Source organism: Nycticebus coucang, chromosome 3 (assembly GCF_027406575.1).
Source record: "Nycticebus coucang isolate mNycCou1 chromosome 3, mNycCou1.pri, whole genome shotgun sequence".
In the NCBI taxonomy this organism is placed as follows: Eukaryota; Metazoa; Chordata; class Mammalia; order Primates; family Lorisidae; genus Nycticebus; species Nycticebus coucang.
The window spans coordinates 80,546,457-80,563,076 of NC_069782.1; the positions used below are offsets into that span (position 1 = coordinate 80,546,457).

The 16,620-nt window shown below is 44.0% G+C and overlaps 1 protein-coding gene across 4 annotated transcripts in view; it reads left to right on the forward strand.

Moving 5' to 3' along the window:
* Positions 1 to 1,218: 1,218 nt before the first annotated feature.
* Positions 1,219 to 16,620, forward strand: part of WAPL (WAPL cohesin release factor) — a 91,479-nt gene continuing 76,077 nt past the window's right edge. For 2 of the 4 annotated variants that reach the window (XM_053583794.1, XM_053583797.1), the window contains exons 1-2: positions 1,219 to 1,348; positions 4,175 to 4,695. In XM_053583794.1, coding sequence (XP_053439769.1) covers positions 4,197 to 4,695 — 499 coding nt within the window. In that variant the 5' untranslated portion in view covers positions 1,219 to 1,348; positions 4,175 to 4,196. Of the gene's footprint in view, positions 1,349 to 1,680; positions 1,799 to 2,173; positions 2,250 to 4,174; positions 4,696 to 16,620 lie in introns of those variants that run through there. The other 2 variants (XM_053583795.1, XM_053583796.1) reach the window with 2 other exon arrangements.

Consider the following 16,620-nt stretch of genomic DNA (forward strand, 5'->3'; position numbering starts at 1 on the left):
TTACTGGTTCATTTCTTCAAACTCTTTCTTCTGGACAATTTCAGACATACAAGTAAAGAGCAATAGGATTAGCGCGTGTGTCTACATCATTCAACGTGAACAATGAAAAACATTCTTCCAGCTTGTTTTATTCACCTCCCCCAGTTTTCCTAAGAGTATTCTAAAGTCCGGACACCAGACCATTTTAGTTGTCAAAATTTTAGCATGACTTTTTAAAAAACTTAAAAAAAAATTATCACGTTACCGTTATCACACCTAACAAGGTAAATGACAAATCTTTAAAACCATTCACTATCCTCGGGATCACTTTTAAAGGGTGAGGGGCAGATGAACAACTCCTGGGGATTTGAAGGGGTCTGCATAAAAGCCCCAGGGTCAAAAGAGCTTTTGACTGTCCGCGGCAGTCGTGTGGACGGGACCCCGCGCCTCAACCGTCGTTATATGCGCCGGGGTCAGGACCGGTCATGCTAGGTCGAGGGAGGCTCCGGGCTGCAAGCTCTTCGCCTCCCTGCTGCCGGGAGGCGGCCCCTATAGGCCGGGCGCAGCTGCACAACCCACCGTCCCCAGACACCGGCGGGTCCCTGGAGGGGAAACGATTGACACAGCTGCCTGCACTGCGCCCTCCGCCCCTCTCCCCGGCACCTGCGTCTCCTGGCCGGGCCGGGAGCTGGATACGGTTCACGAACCCCGCCGGGCCAGGCCCGCGGCCACAGAGCAGCCAGTCGCCCGTTCCCTCTTCCAGGTTCTCAGCACCGCGACCTCGCCGACCAAGACTACAACTCCCGTCGGGCATCGCGGGCGGACCAATGGCGGGCGCCGGGGCATGCGGGGCGCAGCGCCTGCGCGGCGGTTTGAGTAAGCGGCCGCGCGATTGGCTGCAGGGTCGGGCGGCCGCGCGGGGCCTGTGGGAAGCGAAGTGACGGAGCGAGCGGCTGTTGGAGGAAGGAGGTGGGGGCCGGGAGCGCAAATGGCGTTGAGATGGTTCAGGGCCCTGTTCAAACTCCAGCGCTGACCATTCACCGGCGGAAGCGGCGGCGCAGGAGGTGGCGGCAGCCCAGTGGGGGCACGTAGCGGGCTCCGGCACCAGCTCCAGCGGTGGTGGCCAGGGAGGACTAGGCCTGGGCCCGGCCGGCGGTGCTCGAGGCGGGGAGGGAAGTTGCGGGGCCGCCGCTCCTCTCCTTCCCCCCTCCACCGGGCTTCCTATTTACTGAAAGCCGAGCCCCTTACCTCCCTTGGCGCCCCCGCCGGCCCTGTTCTTTCGCGCGGGGTTCCCGCGTCCGTCCGTGGGCCGTTGGGAGCGGGAGAGGCGGAGGCGGCCGGTGGCCAAAGCACCCGCCAGGCGCCGAGGGTAAGTGAGGTGTCGGGCGGCTTCCTAGGCCAGGAGGGAGTCAGGGAGGGTGGCGGCCTCAGGGGGCTGAACCAGGCGATGGAAGTCTTACTGCCTTGTCTGCTCAGTCTTTGAGGAAGTTGTTTAGGGGGACCGTCTGAAGAATTCTATTTTTCCTCTCTTGTTTTCCTTTTCTGAGTCCTTTTTTGGGCGGCTGCTGATTGACTTCCCTGCCTAAACCCAGTCAAGTGTGCTGATTTCAGCCTTTAGTCCTTTCTGGTGGTTTCCTCCGCCCCTGTCCGCCACTGAGGCCTTGTACTGCCCTAGGGATTCGGTGGCAGAGGCTTTCAGGGCGTCGGGAGCAACATCCCTTTCCCGGGCGATGGGGGTAGGGAGGAGAAAAGTTGCGTGAGCGTCCAGCCGGAGGGGCACTCCTATTCCATTCTCTCCGGGAGCTCCAGCTGCCCCCAGGTGAGACTCTGGGTGGTTAAGTTTCTCCCTTAAAGCCCTTGGAAACTGGGAAGACGCTAGATTTGGGTGGGAGATAAGTGCGAAGACTTTTTTTTTTTAAATCCCAGCTCACTTTCCTCAAAATTCGACCTGACTTTGAACTGAGGCAAAGGCCTAACTTACTCAAAAGATCTATCTAGTCGTGAATCAGTCTTTCCTTTTTAGTTAGTATAGTCTTTGGAGTTCGAAGCCTGAGCAAGATAGTTCGTGTTCTTGAAATATACTTAGAATATAGTACAGTGTTATATAATGAACTCCCATGTACTCATCTTTGAATTCAGCAGTTATTAATTCCTAACCAAATTCTATTCATCTGTAGACTTCCCATTCCTTGATGTTGGAAAATTGCTGATACTGTTAAATCGATATTTCAGTGTGTATTTGTAAAAGACACAGGCAATTTATAAAAAAGGTAATTTCTTACCACACTTAAAATAATTAACTCCTTAGTATCAGATATTCATCTGCCGACTTTTAAAATTGAATGCTTTGTGGAATTAGGACCATTTTAACAAGTTTTTCTGATGTTGGCCTGAAGGAGCTCTAGTCTAGATTTTTGGTTTGGCCTTTAGTCAGCATTTTTAGATGATTACCACGAAGTGTATCCAAAACATTCCAGCTTTGTTGGTGTATATGTAAATGTAGGTCTGCAGATCTTTTCTTTACATCCTTGAAGGAAAGAAGAGAAATGACTTATTGTCCGTGGTAGCTGCCTGGTATACTTAGTTTTGTTTAGATTACCCTTTACAAGGAAAACAGTAAGACTTCTTAAATTTATAATAAAAGGGAAAATAAATCTCCCTCAGGAAAACTTTTCTCATAGGACAGATGTGTATGATTATGTTATTTTGTCAGAATTGGCTCCTTACCAAACATGGGAGGCTGGGAATTCTCTACGATGTATACAGGGTGGACATAAAGATCATGTGCAATTTGAACTAGTTTAATGTAAATTGCACACAAACTTTATGTCCACCTTGTATGTAAAACTATAAGTTGGACATAGATTCATGATTAAGGTGTAAGAATTTAAGTTAATAAAGGGAAAACATTCAAAGGTATAGGTCATATATTTCAGTTGTAAGTCAGTTATTTCAAGGTAATGAAGTTTTTTAAGCCACTAGATTTGAAAGTTTCATTTTTTAAAGTTATATTTGATGTATTGCTATTTAAATTGCAGAATGTCAAAGTGTAAGAAATGGATATGGATTAGTAGTGTTTAGAAAGTACTATAGGCGGCGCCTGTGTCTCAGTGAGTAGGGCGCCGGCCCCATATGCCGAGGGTGGCGGGTTCAAACCCAGCCTCGGCCAAACTGCAACGAAAAAATAGCCAGGCGTTGTGGCAGGCGCCTGTAGTCCCAGCTACTCGGGAGGCTGAGGCAGGAGAATCACCTAAGCCCAGGAGTTGGAGGTTGCTGTGAGCTGTGTGATGCCACGGCACTCTACCAAGGGCAATAAAGTGAAACTTTGTCTCTACAAAAAAAAAAAAAAGAAAGTACTATAACTTGTTTTTAAAAATGTTTGACTCTTGACTTTCTGCCATGAAAATAAAGAGGAAAATAAAGGTTATTTGTTTCCATTCCTGTAGTAGTCCATGGAACTGGGTAATATGCCGGAATTCACCAGCTCCAGAAAACTTAACTCTGCAAATGAGCACAGCACTATAGGGACAAGGAAGATAGAATTGCGCTCAGGGAGATGACCACTTAAGGAATATTTTCTATGTCACAGTCCAGATTACATTACACCAAGAATCAGAATCTTCAAGGTTAGGTTAAAAGCTGCAGGTTGTAATACATAAGAAAATAGCACCGTCTTTCTGACCTTTTTTCTCATCTGAATAAGTGCTGTGAAATTTCAAAGAGCTAAATTTAGTCAACTGTTTGACATTTCTGAGATCCTGAAAAAAATTAACATTTTGAGCTTAAAATTCTATATTAGGGGTAATTACCTGATTCAGGTTATTTTTTAAGGTAAAAATGATGTTTATTAGAATAGTTGATTAATTGGGAACTTTAAAAAATTGTTTCACTATAATTTGATTCTGTGGCTATTACAAGTTATTAAGTTTTTTTTTATTACTTTGTAAGGAGCATGTGAATATGTATTGTAAAAACAAAATTGACATGTGGGGGAAAAAAGGAAAATTGACATGTGGAAGCATAGAGTAAAAAAATGAGCCTCTTTATCCCTCTATTTAATCATTTTCAAAGATTTGTTGTGTAGTGAATGTCAGAAAGTCATGGGGGAGAATTCTTAGTTTCTTATTTTTATGTACAGTGTTTAACACTTGTTAAGTATTTATAATTATATATTTCCTTAAATTTGTTTTCACAGAGAATATGAAACAGGTGTCAAAATGACATCCAGATTTGGGAAAACATACAGTAGAAAAGGAGGAAATGGCAGTTCAAAGTTTGATGAAGTCTTCTCCAACAAACGGACCACCCTTAGCACAAAATGGGGAGAGACCACATTTATGGCTAAATTAGGGCAAAAGAGGCCCAATTTCAAACCAGATATCCAAGAAATTCCGAAAAAACCTAAAGTGGAAGAAGAAAATACTGGAGATCCTTTTGGATTTGATAGTGATGATGAGTCTCTACCAGTTTCTTCAAAGAATTTAGCCCAGGGTAAGGGTTCCTCTTATTCCGAATCTAGTGAAGCTGCTCAGCTGGAAGAAGTCACTTCAGTACTTGAAGCTAATAGCAAGACTAGTCATTTGGTGTGTGAAGACAGTGATGTATCTGATAAATGCTTATCTTTGGAGGATACTTTGCTTGGAAAAGAAAAGAACACAAACAAAATCTTAGAAGATGATGCAAGCATAAGTAGCTGTGCTAAGTTAATGACTTCAGGTAAGTTTTGATTTTCTTTATTTCTGAGTCAAGAGCTTTGTACAGTGATTTTTTTTTTTATTTAAATTCTAAAATATTGTATACTTGTGTATACTTTTTTTTTTTTTTTTTTTTTTTGTAGAGACAGAGTCTCACTTTATGGCCCTCGGTAGAGTGCCGTGGCCTCACACAGCTCACAGCAACCTCCAACTCCTGGGCTTAAGCGATTCTCTTGCCTCAGCCTCCCAAGTAGCTGGGACTATAGGCGCCCGCCACAACACCCGGCTATTTTTGGTTGCAGTTTGGCCGGGGCTGGATTTGAACCCACCACCCTCGGTATATGGGGCCGGCACCTTACCGACTGAGCCACAGGTGCCGCCCTTGTGTATACTTTTTGCATTCATGATTAATGGGGACTAGAGATAGTTTTATATAAGAGATTTAAGAACTTTAAAGAAACCAATTGGAAATTGAAATTTTATCTAAACAACTTGGATATTAATGTTTCTAGACCCTTATCCAAGGTACATTTTGGGAGCAGTCTTTCATAAATCCCTAACCTCAATTCCAATAAAAAACATCTCTTTTTGTTGTGTTAGGATTACACAGTATCTCATTTCTATTACTGTTGAGATTTGGATGGTTACTGATAATGAAAATGATATGAGTATTTACAGCGAGGATTAGATAGGAATGTTAGACTTTCCTCCAAAAGTAATTCAGAAAGATTAAGCTAGTGAATGGAGATATTAAAGAATTGTACTTTTTGTAAATTGACATGTTTGCAGTCTTTAGGCCCAAGAGCAACTTGCATTGATAGATTTTAATCCACAAAACTTGTATGTTAATTTGAAATTATGACATCTAGTATTCCTTTTTTTTGGCTGGGGCTGGGTTTGAACCCGCCACCTCCTGCTACTCCTTTGAGCCACAGGCGCCGCCCGACATCTAGTATTCTTGACTAAAGCCGTCTATCTATTTTGCCAGTTAATACGCCCACTCTGTAAGGGGTTTGATAAATGATAATGGTAAAGGTACAATTAACTAAAAGTGGCAGGGCAGAGGTGGGGAGGGAGATTGAGCCATTCTGTCAGCAGTGGGATAAGGATGGCCCTATGTTATGATTGAAAATAACCTTGGTTTTCCACAACTTGGCAAAGTTTAGCAATAAACTCGTATTTTGAAAGGAAGTGAAGACAAAACTTTCCTAGTACTTACGAGGAATTTGTCTTTTGGAGGCCTAATATGAGGCATATCAAACAGTACAATGGGCTGTGCCTTGCATAGTTTTACTGAAAATGCTGAGCATTTTTTCATTTCTTTTGTCACACTTGGATAAGAGGATGAGCCAGCTGTTACTGTCATTCACTTGATCCTCTGGGTTAATTCTAATTTGGCTGTTCTTACTGCTTTGCCCACATTTCTCCTGAAGTATTGTTCATGAGTTAAAGCTGGGTTAAATTTTTTTTTTTTTTTTTTTTTTTGTAGAGACAAGAGTTTCACTTTATGGCCCTTGGTAGAGTGCCATGGCATCATACAGCTCACAGCAACCTCCAACTCCTGGGTTTAAGCGATTCTCTTGCCTCAGCCTCCCGAGTAGCTGGGACTACAGGCGCCTGCCACAACGCCCGGCTATTTTTTGGTTGCAGTTCAGCCGGGGCCGGGTTTGAACCCGCCACCCTCGGTATATGGGGCCGGCGCCTTACCTACTGAGCCACAGGCGCCACCCTAAATTTTCATTTTAAAAAAAAACAGCATAGGCCAGGCACGGTGGCTCACACTGGGAGGCTGAGGCAGGTAGCTCACTTGAGCTCAGGAGTTCAAGACCAGCCTGAGCAAGAGTGAGACCCTATCTTTGCTAAACATAGAAAAACTAGCCTGAAGTCATGGCACATACTTGTAGTCCCAGCTACACAGGGAGGCTGAAGCAAGAGGATCCCTTGAGCTCAGGTTGCTGTGAGCTATGATGCCAGAGCACTCTAGCCTGGGGCAACAGAGTGGGATTATGTCTCAAACAAACAAAAAATACATAGCATAACATTTTTCAGGACAGCTTCTTTAAATGTATGATAATTATAGGACTTTTGAGTTAAAATGAATTTTAACTCAGTTCTCCTCATTTTATAGATGTGGCTCATAGAGGTTAAGGGACTATCCAAGGTCATCTAATGTCAGAAAAGGAATGAAATTCATTTATTGATTTTTTTTTTTGAGACAAAATCTCACTTTGTTGCTCTTGGTAGAGTTCTGTGGCGTCACAGCTGACAGCAACCTCAAACTCTTGGGCTTAAGTGATTCTCTTGCCTTAGCCTCCCAAGTAGCTGGGACAACAGGCACCCACCACGTCTGACTATTTTTTGGTTGTAGTTGTCATTGTTGTTTGGCAGGCCTGGGCTGGATTGGAACTCACCAGCTTTGTTGTTTGTGGCCAGTGCCCTACTCACTGAGGTATGGGCACTGAGCCTGCAGTTGTCATTGTTTAGCAGGCCTGTGCCATTTCGAACCCACCAGCCTCAGTGCCCTAACCACTGAGCTATGGGTGCTGAGCCCATTTGTTGATTTTTTTTTTTCTCCCAGTGTTATTAAGCACCTACTTTTTGTCATACCACTGTGTAAGCCTCTGGGAATGTGGTTCCACTTGAGTTATCTAGTATTTTTACTGCCTTTCTTTTTTTGAGATAGTCTCACTCTGTTGTCCCAGGCTGGAGTGCTGTACCATCATAGCTCACAGCAACCTCAATCTTTTGGGCTCAAGAGTTCCTCTTGCCTCAGCCTCCAAGTAGTTGGGAATATAGGCACCTGCCATAACACTTGACTAGTTTTTCTATTTTTAGTAGAGACAGGTCTTGTTCTTGCTCAAACTGGTCTTGAACCCCTAAGCTCAGGCAGGGGTTGGCCTCCCCTTGGAGTCCTTGGCTTCCCAGAGTGCTAGTGCTAGGATTATAGGCATGAGCCATTGTGCCTGGCCCTGGCATTATGTTTTTAAGTGCATCTCTTTTGCTATAAGAGGATATATGGTTAATCTTTTGACACTAGTAAAATTCTTTGTTTTTAATAATTAAAAAAAAATTGTTCATTTGAAGCGGAAACTCAGGATGAGGTCACGATAAAACATAATGGTTTCCATTTTCCAAACAGTTGCTTGATGGATAAGAGAACCAGAAGCAAAATAACAGACTAAATAAGTACAACAGAGAAGGGTTGAGTTGCAAAAATGTCATAATCCTTGATTTAAATAATAAGTTGAGCTCTGTCTCAACTTTTCTTTTGAGAGAGAGCCTCAAGCTGTTGCCCTGAGTAGAGTGCTGTGGCATCACAGCTCACAGCAACCTCCAACTCCTGGGCTTAAGTGATTCTCTTGCCTCAGCCTCCCAAGTAGCTGGGACCACAGGTGCCCACCACAATGCCTGGCTATTTTCTTTTTTGTTGCAGCCGTCGTCGTTTGGTGGGCCTGGGCTGGATGTGAACCCACCAGCTCAGGTGTATGTGGCTGGTGCATTAGCCGCTTGAACCACAGGCACTGAGCCACAAGAAAGCTTTTATTTATATTTTTTGAGACAGAGTCTCACTCTGTTCCCCAGGCTAGAGTGCTATGGCATCAGCCTAGCTCACAGCAGCCTCAAACTCTTGGGCTCAAGTGATCCTCCTGCCTTGGCCTCCCAGAGTGCTAGGATTGCAGGGAGAGCCTGGCTAAGAAAACTTTTATTATGAAAGTTTTCAGACATGTAGAAATAGAATAGTGGCCAGGTGTGGTGGCTCATGCCTATAATGCTGGCATTCCGGGAAGCTGAGGCAGGTGGATTACCTGAGTTCAGGAGTTCAAGACCAGCCTAAGCAAGAGCAAGACCCTTTCTCTACTAAAAATAGAAAAACTAGTGAGGTGTCATGGTGGGCATCTGTAATTCCACCTGCCCTGGAGGCTGATGCAAGAGGATTGTTTGAACACAAGAGTTTGAAATTGCTGTGAACTAGGATGTGACAGAACTAATCCCAGGGCAACAGAGTGAGACTAAAATAAATAAATAGCATGAGGACCTTGTGTACTCAGTTACCAACTTTAGCACTTGTTAGTATATAGCAATTCTTGTTTCATCTGTTTCACACTCTGCTCTTTTCATTTCCAGTCCTTTACCCCCAGATTATTTTAAAGCAAATTTAGGATTTTAATTTTCATCAGCAAACGCTGCTCTATTTAATCTTTAATTTTAAAAACAAGATTCTGATTGTAGTTGCTGTTAAAGTCATTGAGTTCTTGGCTAGACGGTCCACTTAAAAATGACTGTTAGCAGGAGCTCAAAGTTCACTCTTCTAAGAGATCTTCTTTAAAGTTTAGAATTCAGGGCAGTGTGTATTAGTGTAAAAGCAGGCTTCTTCCATTTTCCATCTTTGTGCTGTCTGCTACTGGTTTTTAATGTGGACTCTAGAATAAAGTGTGCAAAAACTTAATTTCTGCTTGTAACTCTTTGCCAGTCAACTGGGATGCAGTCTGTGTATCTTGCCAAATAATGAGATAACTAGCATAGGCTCTGAATTTATGTAGTTTTTGCAACTAATAAATTTTTTCAGTTGTGTAAGTTAAAGGTACGATTTTTTTTTTTTTTTCAAAAGACAGAGTCTCACTGTATCGCCCTTGGTAGAGTGCTGTGGCATCACAGCTCACAGCAACCTCCAAATCCTAGGCTTAAGCAATTCTCTTGCCTCAGCTTCCTCAGTAGCTGGGACTACAGGACCCACCACAACACCCGGCTATTTTTTTGTTGCAGTTTGGCCGGGACTGGGTTCAAACCCACCACCCTTGGTATATGGGGCTGGCACCCTAACCCCTGAGCCACAGGCGCCGTCCGAGAGGGATGATTTTTTTCAGGAACTTTGATTTAGAATTGAAGGTGATTTTTAGAAAGAGAGATGAATTGTCCTATTATTGAAAGGTTAAAGTAGGCTAAGAATTTGTGACCTAAGATGAGATTGTCATTGGATAAAGTACAGGTGATTAATGAGGATTATTTTTAAAAATTCTGGAAAGGATAGTCTCAGCAAGAGTTACTTGCTTTTATTTGTTGAATATTTTGTTGTATAGAGATACCTAGGAATCACTCCTGATATCTTGTTGTGTAGAATATATTTACGTTATACCTAAAAGTATAAGACTTTATGCTTTTCAGAGCATTTTTCATATTTATTGTGTACTTTTAGAACTTAGAGTCAGGTGATAAACTTCATGAATTTTTCTCATATAGCCCTTGTGCCTTTGGGAAATGGCCCTCAACTTTCCTATACTCTTGATGGTGGAGGACAATGAATTTGTTTATAGGTGGTGTGGGGGATACCTTCCTTCCAACCATCCAGGTACTATTTCAGTGTCTACAAATAAAATGGACTTACTTCTTGCCTTTTTCACATTCTAGTGGGGAAGACAGAATAAATTTGTGGTTCCCAAAGTTTGGATTGCAGCCTGATAGCTGGGCTGCAGAGCATCCCCCATTGTCCCCTCCCCCTCCCAGTTTGTGGAAAAATTATCTTCCATGAAACTTAGGAATGGGGCTACACAGCAGTGGGTAGATGGAGTGAAGCAGCTTCATCTGTATTTGCAGTTGGCAGCCACTCTCCATTGCTTGCATCATTGCCTAAGCTGTGTGTCACCCCCTCCCCATGGAAAAATTATCTTCTATGAAATGAGTCATGGTGCCAAAAAGGTTGAGGACCATTGGAATAAAGAATAATAAATGTGGGTGGCGCCTGTGGCTCAGTGGGTAGGGCACTGACCCCATATACCGAGGGTGGGGATTCAAACCCAGCCCCGGCCAAACTGCAACCAAAAAATAGCCAGGCGTTGTGGTGGGCCTCTGTAGTCCCAGGTACTCGGGAGGCTGAGGCAAGAGAATTGCCTAAGCCCAGGAGTTGGAGGTTGCTGTGAGCTGTGTGACACCACGGCACTCTTACCCAGGGCGATAAAGTAAGACTCTACCAAAAAAAAAAAAAAAACAACAAAAAACAGCAAACAAAAAAAAGACAAATTTGCTGAATATTGTGGAAAAATATAGGGTACTGTGGGAGTGTGTAATAGGCTTATTCACCTGGTATGGGGGTGGGGGTTTGTCAGCAAGTCTGACATTTAACCTGAGACCTGTTGGTGCGTTGAGAAAGGATGGAAGTTGCAGGGCTTCGTGATGTGAATGATGAGGTAGGAGGAGACATCAAGAGTAATTCCTAGGTACCTCATCACATGAGCAACTGAGCAGATTATAGTGTCACTTACTGAGATAGAGAACATTTTGAGGAAAAGTTTGAGTTCAGTTTGGGGAACATTAGTTTTAAGATGTTTGTGAGATTTGTTTAAGTGGCAGATTTTCTGGGATAGAGCTAAGTCTTGATTAGAGTTGATAAATTTGAAATTCAGTATAAAATGTTACTTGAAAATCCAGGATTTTAGATGAAGTCATTGAAGGAGAGTGTGGGAGATGCTGTGAAGAACTGCAAATACTAATGGATGGAGAGAAGAGAAAGAAACAAGAATAGGAAGTTAAAGGAGCAGCTAGAGCTGGTAACAGCGGTTCTCAACCTGTGGGTTGCAACCACTTTTTAATAATGAAAATATGTTGTGGCATTAGGAAGGTTGAGAACCACTACGCTAGAGGGAAGTCAAAGAAATGATGTGTAACAGAAGCCAGCAGAAAAGTGTTTCAGAAAGCATCAACTGAATCAATGTGCTGCTGCAAAGTCAACTAAAATGAGAAATACAAAACAGGCATTGGATTTGCAGCATGGATTGTCGTGGTCTGAGGAGTGAAGAAATATGGATAGCAAGTGTTTACAACTTAATTGAAGTTTGAAGAAAAGGAAAAGAAAAGGGGCAGCTAGAGAGATATGAGAGGTTCTGGAAGTTTTAGTGCATGAGAGTCTTGAAGCATGAGATCCAAAGCACAGGAGAGAGAGAGTGGTGTTGGAAGAAGAGATGATGCATTTCCTCCATAGAAGGAAAGATGGGTAAAAATGTGAGCTTAGGCTCGGCGCCTGTAGCTCAAGTGGCGAGGGCGCTGGCCACATACACTGGAGCTGGCGGGTTTGAATCCAGCCTGGGTCTACCAAACAACAATGACAACAACAACCAAAAAATAGCCGGGCATGGTGGCAGACACCTATAGTCCCAGCTACTTGGGAGGCTGAGGCAAGAGAATTGCTTAAGCCCAAGAGTTTGAGGTTCCTGTGAGCTGTGACATCACAGCACTCTACCCAGGGCGACAGCTTGAGACTGTCTCAAAAAAAAAAAGAAAGTGAGCTTAGTGGAGGATGGAAGATAAGGTGGTTTATGGCTGAAAGCTTTAAACATTTTTTTTATCGTATGACAGGTTATTTTTGAAAGGGAAAGAGGACAGGGTAACTTGGGGGATCGAGGGGAACAGGAAAGGGTTCAGATAGATGTTACCTAATTTAGAAGAGTGAGTTGTCTAGAAAGAAAGAATTTCTGGACACTATGGAGGCTTTTAGTTCAGTGGTTCTCAACCTTTGTAATGCCAAGACCCTTTAATACAATTTCTCATGTTGTGGTGACCCCCCAACCATAAAATTCTTTTCGTTGCTACTTCATAACTGTAATTTTGCTACTGTTATGGATTGTAGTGTAAATATCTGATATGCAGGATGGTCTTAGGTGACCCCTGTGAAAAGGTTGTTTTACCCCCAAAGGGGTCACGACCCACAGGTTGGGGACCGCTGCTTTAGTTGAAGTTGGTATTGCCAAAAACTAATGGTCACTAATCTACTCATTTTGAGCATGATTTTCCCCCCACCTTTATTTAGTAGGCTCCATTATCTAGAACCTGCATAGAATACAGAATATTGGATAGGATAAAGTTATCCTTAATTGGCATTTTGTTAGCATGCAGAATTAAGAGATGGACAAGCAAGAGAATTTAGGATATTGTCCAGAGAGTGATTGAAGTGATAGAGTGTGGAATTTATGTAGTTTTTATTTATTTATTTTTTTAGACAGAGTCTTAAGCTATTTCCCTGGGTGGAGTGCTGTGGTGTCATAGCTCACAGCAACCTCAAATTCTTGGGCTTAAGTGATTCTCTTGCTTCAGCCACTCAGCTGGGACTACAGGCACCCACCACCATGCCTGGCTATTTTTTTGTAGAGACAGAGTCTCACTGTACCGCCCTCGGGTAGAGTGCCATGGCGTCACACGGCTCACAGCAACCTCTAACTCTTGGGCTTACGCGATTCTCTTGCCTCAGCCTCCGGAGCAGCTGGGAGCACAGGCGCCCGCCACAACGCCCAGCTATTTTTTTGTTGCAGTTTGGCCAGGGCTGGGTTTGAACCCGCCACCCTCGCATATGGGGCCAGCGCCCTACTCACTGAGCCACAGGCGCGCCGCCCCTGGCTATTTTTTTGTTCACCGGTTGTCATAGTTGTTTTAGCTGGCCCAGGCCTGGTTCGATCCTGCCAGCCTCGTTATATGTGGCTGACGCCCTACCCACTGATCTACAGGCGCTTCCAGATTGTGGAATTTAAATAGTTAAGCACCCAGACAAGACTGATGGATAGTAGAAAAGAGAGAAGGGCAATGTCCTGAGAGTCTTGTTAGATAAAAGTCAAGAATGGAGGGACTGGAACAAGCAGTTTGGATGGTTGGTAGGCTGTGATCAGAGAGTGGGTTATGTGTTTTTTTTTTTTTTAATTTGGCCGGGGCTGGGTTTGAACCCGCCACCTCCGGCATATGGGACCGGCGCCCGTACCCGCTGAGCCACAGGCGCCGCCCATGTGTTTTTTTTTTTAAGAGACAGTCTCACTTTGTCACCCTCAGTAGAGTGTCGTGGCGTCACAGCTTACAGCAACCTCCAGTTCTTGGGCTTAGGCGATTCTTTTGCCTTAGCCTTCCGAGTAGCTGGGACTACAGGCACTCGCCACAGGCCCTGGCTATTTTTTTTGTTGCAGTTTGGCTGGGCTGGGTTTAAGCCTGCCACCCTTGGTATATGGGGCTGGCGCCCTACTCATTGAGCCACAGGCACTGCCCTAGGTTATGTGATTTTAATATTTAAGAGGTGAAGCATTTTAAGGCATGACAGTTTTCTAGATGAAACTGAAAACTGGTGGTTGCAATGGAATATGGGTGGGAGAAAGTTGATGATCAGACAAGGTTAAAGAACTGGGAGGTTGGAGGGGTGGGATTTGTATGATAGCACAACTGGGGAGTAGCCTATAAATCTAGTATAAAATCAAATAAATGAAGGGTGAATAAGAAGTTGTTGGGTGATAGGTAGTAGGAAGATAAGAGGGTACCAAGCTAGATAGTATAAGCCACGAAAAAGGGGCTTTTATAATAGGGTGGAGGAGTAATAGTTTTATAAAGGAGCTCTGGCGAGTCATCATAGCCAAGACTCCAACCATCTTACTCTGAGATAGTAGGGAGGGCTGCAGAAGAGTCACCTTTAGTCAAGTGTCACCTTGGGCAGGGAAGTAGTATAGAGAATGAACTCCAAGTATATGCATGTCAGGGTATGCTGATTACTGAGACCTGGGTAATTTATGTGGGTGTTGGTAAGTGGTTGGATTAACAAGTAGGAAAGACGGATAGATATGAGAATTCAAGATTAGGAGAAGGTAGGTGATAAGCTGTGTTTTATATTTTGGATCATGACAGATACATTATGAATGTTACAGTAAGGAGAAGGTACTCCACAGTATGAGACAAGCTGTGTTTACAGTTTGGATCATGACCCAGATGTAGCTGTAGCACCATATTTTCATGAGGTAGTGGTTATAAACCTTTTTTGTTCATTCATCACCTAAAGAGTTTTAAAAAACTATTTCCCATTTCATACATTTTACATGCTCTCATATGCATTTAAAGTTCATGGTTGTGTAGTCAAGGTCCTAATTGGAAATAAATGACATACCCAAATTAGAGTGGATTTATTGATAAAGAAGCTATATACGGGCGGTGTCTGTAGCTCAAAGGAGTAGGGCGCCAGCCCCATATGCCAGAGGTGGTGGGTTCAAACCCAGCCCTGGCCAAAAACTGCAAAAAAAAAAAAAAAAAAGCTCTATACAAATATGTAGGAGGAATGTAGAGAGACCGGAAGAGATGGTGCCCAGGCCTTGATTAGTTGAAGTGAACCTGTTACTACCCAGGCCCAAAGGTAAAGGGATTACCTGAGCCATGCAAAGGAGGTCACTTGAGAGGAGCAGTGTTCTTCTGTTGAGGAGCTTGGAGGGATAAAATTCTGGAGCCTACCTTTTTTTTTTTTTTTTTTTGTAGAGACAAGAGTCTCACTTTATGGCCCTCGGTAGAGTGCTGTGGCTTCACACAGCTCACAGCAACCTCCAACTCCTGGGCTTAAGCGATTCTCTTGCCTCAGCCTCCCGAGTAGCTGGGACTACAGGCGCCCGCCACTACGCCCGGCTATTTTTTGGTTGCAGTTTGGCCGGGGCCGGGTTTGAACCCGCCACCCTCGGTATATGGGGCCGGCGCCTTACCGACTGAGCCACAGGCGCCACCCTGGAGCCTACCTTTTTGTCCTGCTGGGACTTCTGGGTAGAACCCAGTGGAAACCTGAGAGTAAGGAAACTCTCCCCCCCTCCCCCCCCCATTTTTGACCTGGGCTGGGTTTGAACCGGCTACCTCCGGCATTTGGGCCTGCACCCTACTCCTTTGAGCCGCAGGCACTCCCCCCCACCCCTTTTTTTCAATTTCAGCTTGCTTGTTCATTCTTCTTCGTTTGAAGTTAGTTTTTTTTTTTTTTTTTACTATTCTTCCTTTGGCGATTCTCTTTGCCTACGCAGTAGCTGGGATTACAGACGCCTGCCACAGCGTCTGGCTATTTTTGATGTTAGTAGAGACGGGGTTTCACTTTGGCTCACTCCTGCTCATACTGGTCTCAAACTTCTGAGCTCAGACAGTCCACCTGCCTTGGCCTCCCACAGCGCTGGGACTACAGGTGTGAGCCACCATGCCCAGCCCCCCCCCCTTTTTTTTTTTGAGACAGAGTCTCAATATGTCGCCCTTGGTAGAGTGCCGTGGCGTCACAGCTCATAGTCTTGGGCTTAAGCGATTCTCTTGCGTCAACCTCCTGAGCAGCTGGGACTACAGGTGCCTGCCACTAGGCCCACCTAGTAAGGAACCCTTTTGATAGAGATTAATCTCCTGGGGCTGAGGTCAAGGTGGAAAGAGGATCTGGAAGGACAAAAGGAAAATACCTGATGTGGTATCTGAGAAAAAATTGTGAAGTTTTATGGGAATGTTCATGGTTCTATGATAATTGCACCACCATTGAGATATAGACTATTTCCATCACCATCACCTTAAAAAGTTCTTTTATGCATCTTTGTGGTTAGTCTCTTCTTTCCACTTCTAGCCCCTGGGATCCTCTGATATTTTTGTCCATGTAGTTTTCTGGTTCCTCCTTGTGTGTGTTTTTCTTGTTCACTTCCTTCCCCTTCTTTCTCCTTTCTCATCTTCTTCTTAATTTTCCTTGTCTCTGTGCTTGGGTGTTGGAGTAGCCTTACTATCTTACTGTGCCCTGGCAGTGGAGTTTCTGGGCTGGGGAATCTGGTAAGAGGTAGCTGGAGTCTCCCTGTCCTGATCTCACTGAAAGTGGCTGGTGAGGAGATGTCTCTAGTCTGCTATCTTGGAGCTTTCCAGTTTTGTAGTTTTCAAAATGCATGCATCACACAGTATGTAGCCTTTTAAAATCAGGTTTCTTTCATTTAGGGTAATGCGTTTAAGAGTAGTTAAGTGTTTCTGCATGTGTCAGTAGTTCATTTCCTTTTCATTGCAGAATAGTATTTCATTGTATGTATCCATTTGCTAGTTGAAGGTATTTGGGTTATTTCCAGCTTTTGGCAGTTGTAAATGAAGCTACTATTATAAACATTTGCATTTAGGTATTTGTATAGGCAAACATCATTTCTCTCTCTTTTTTTTTTTTTTTTGAGACAGATTGTTG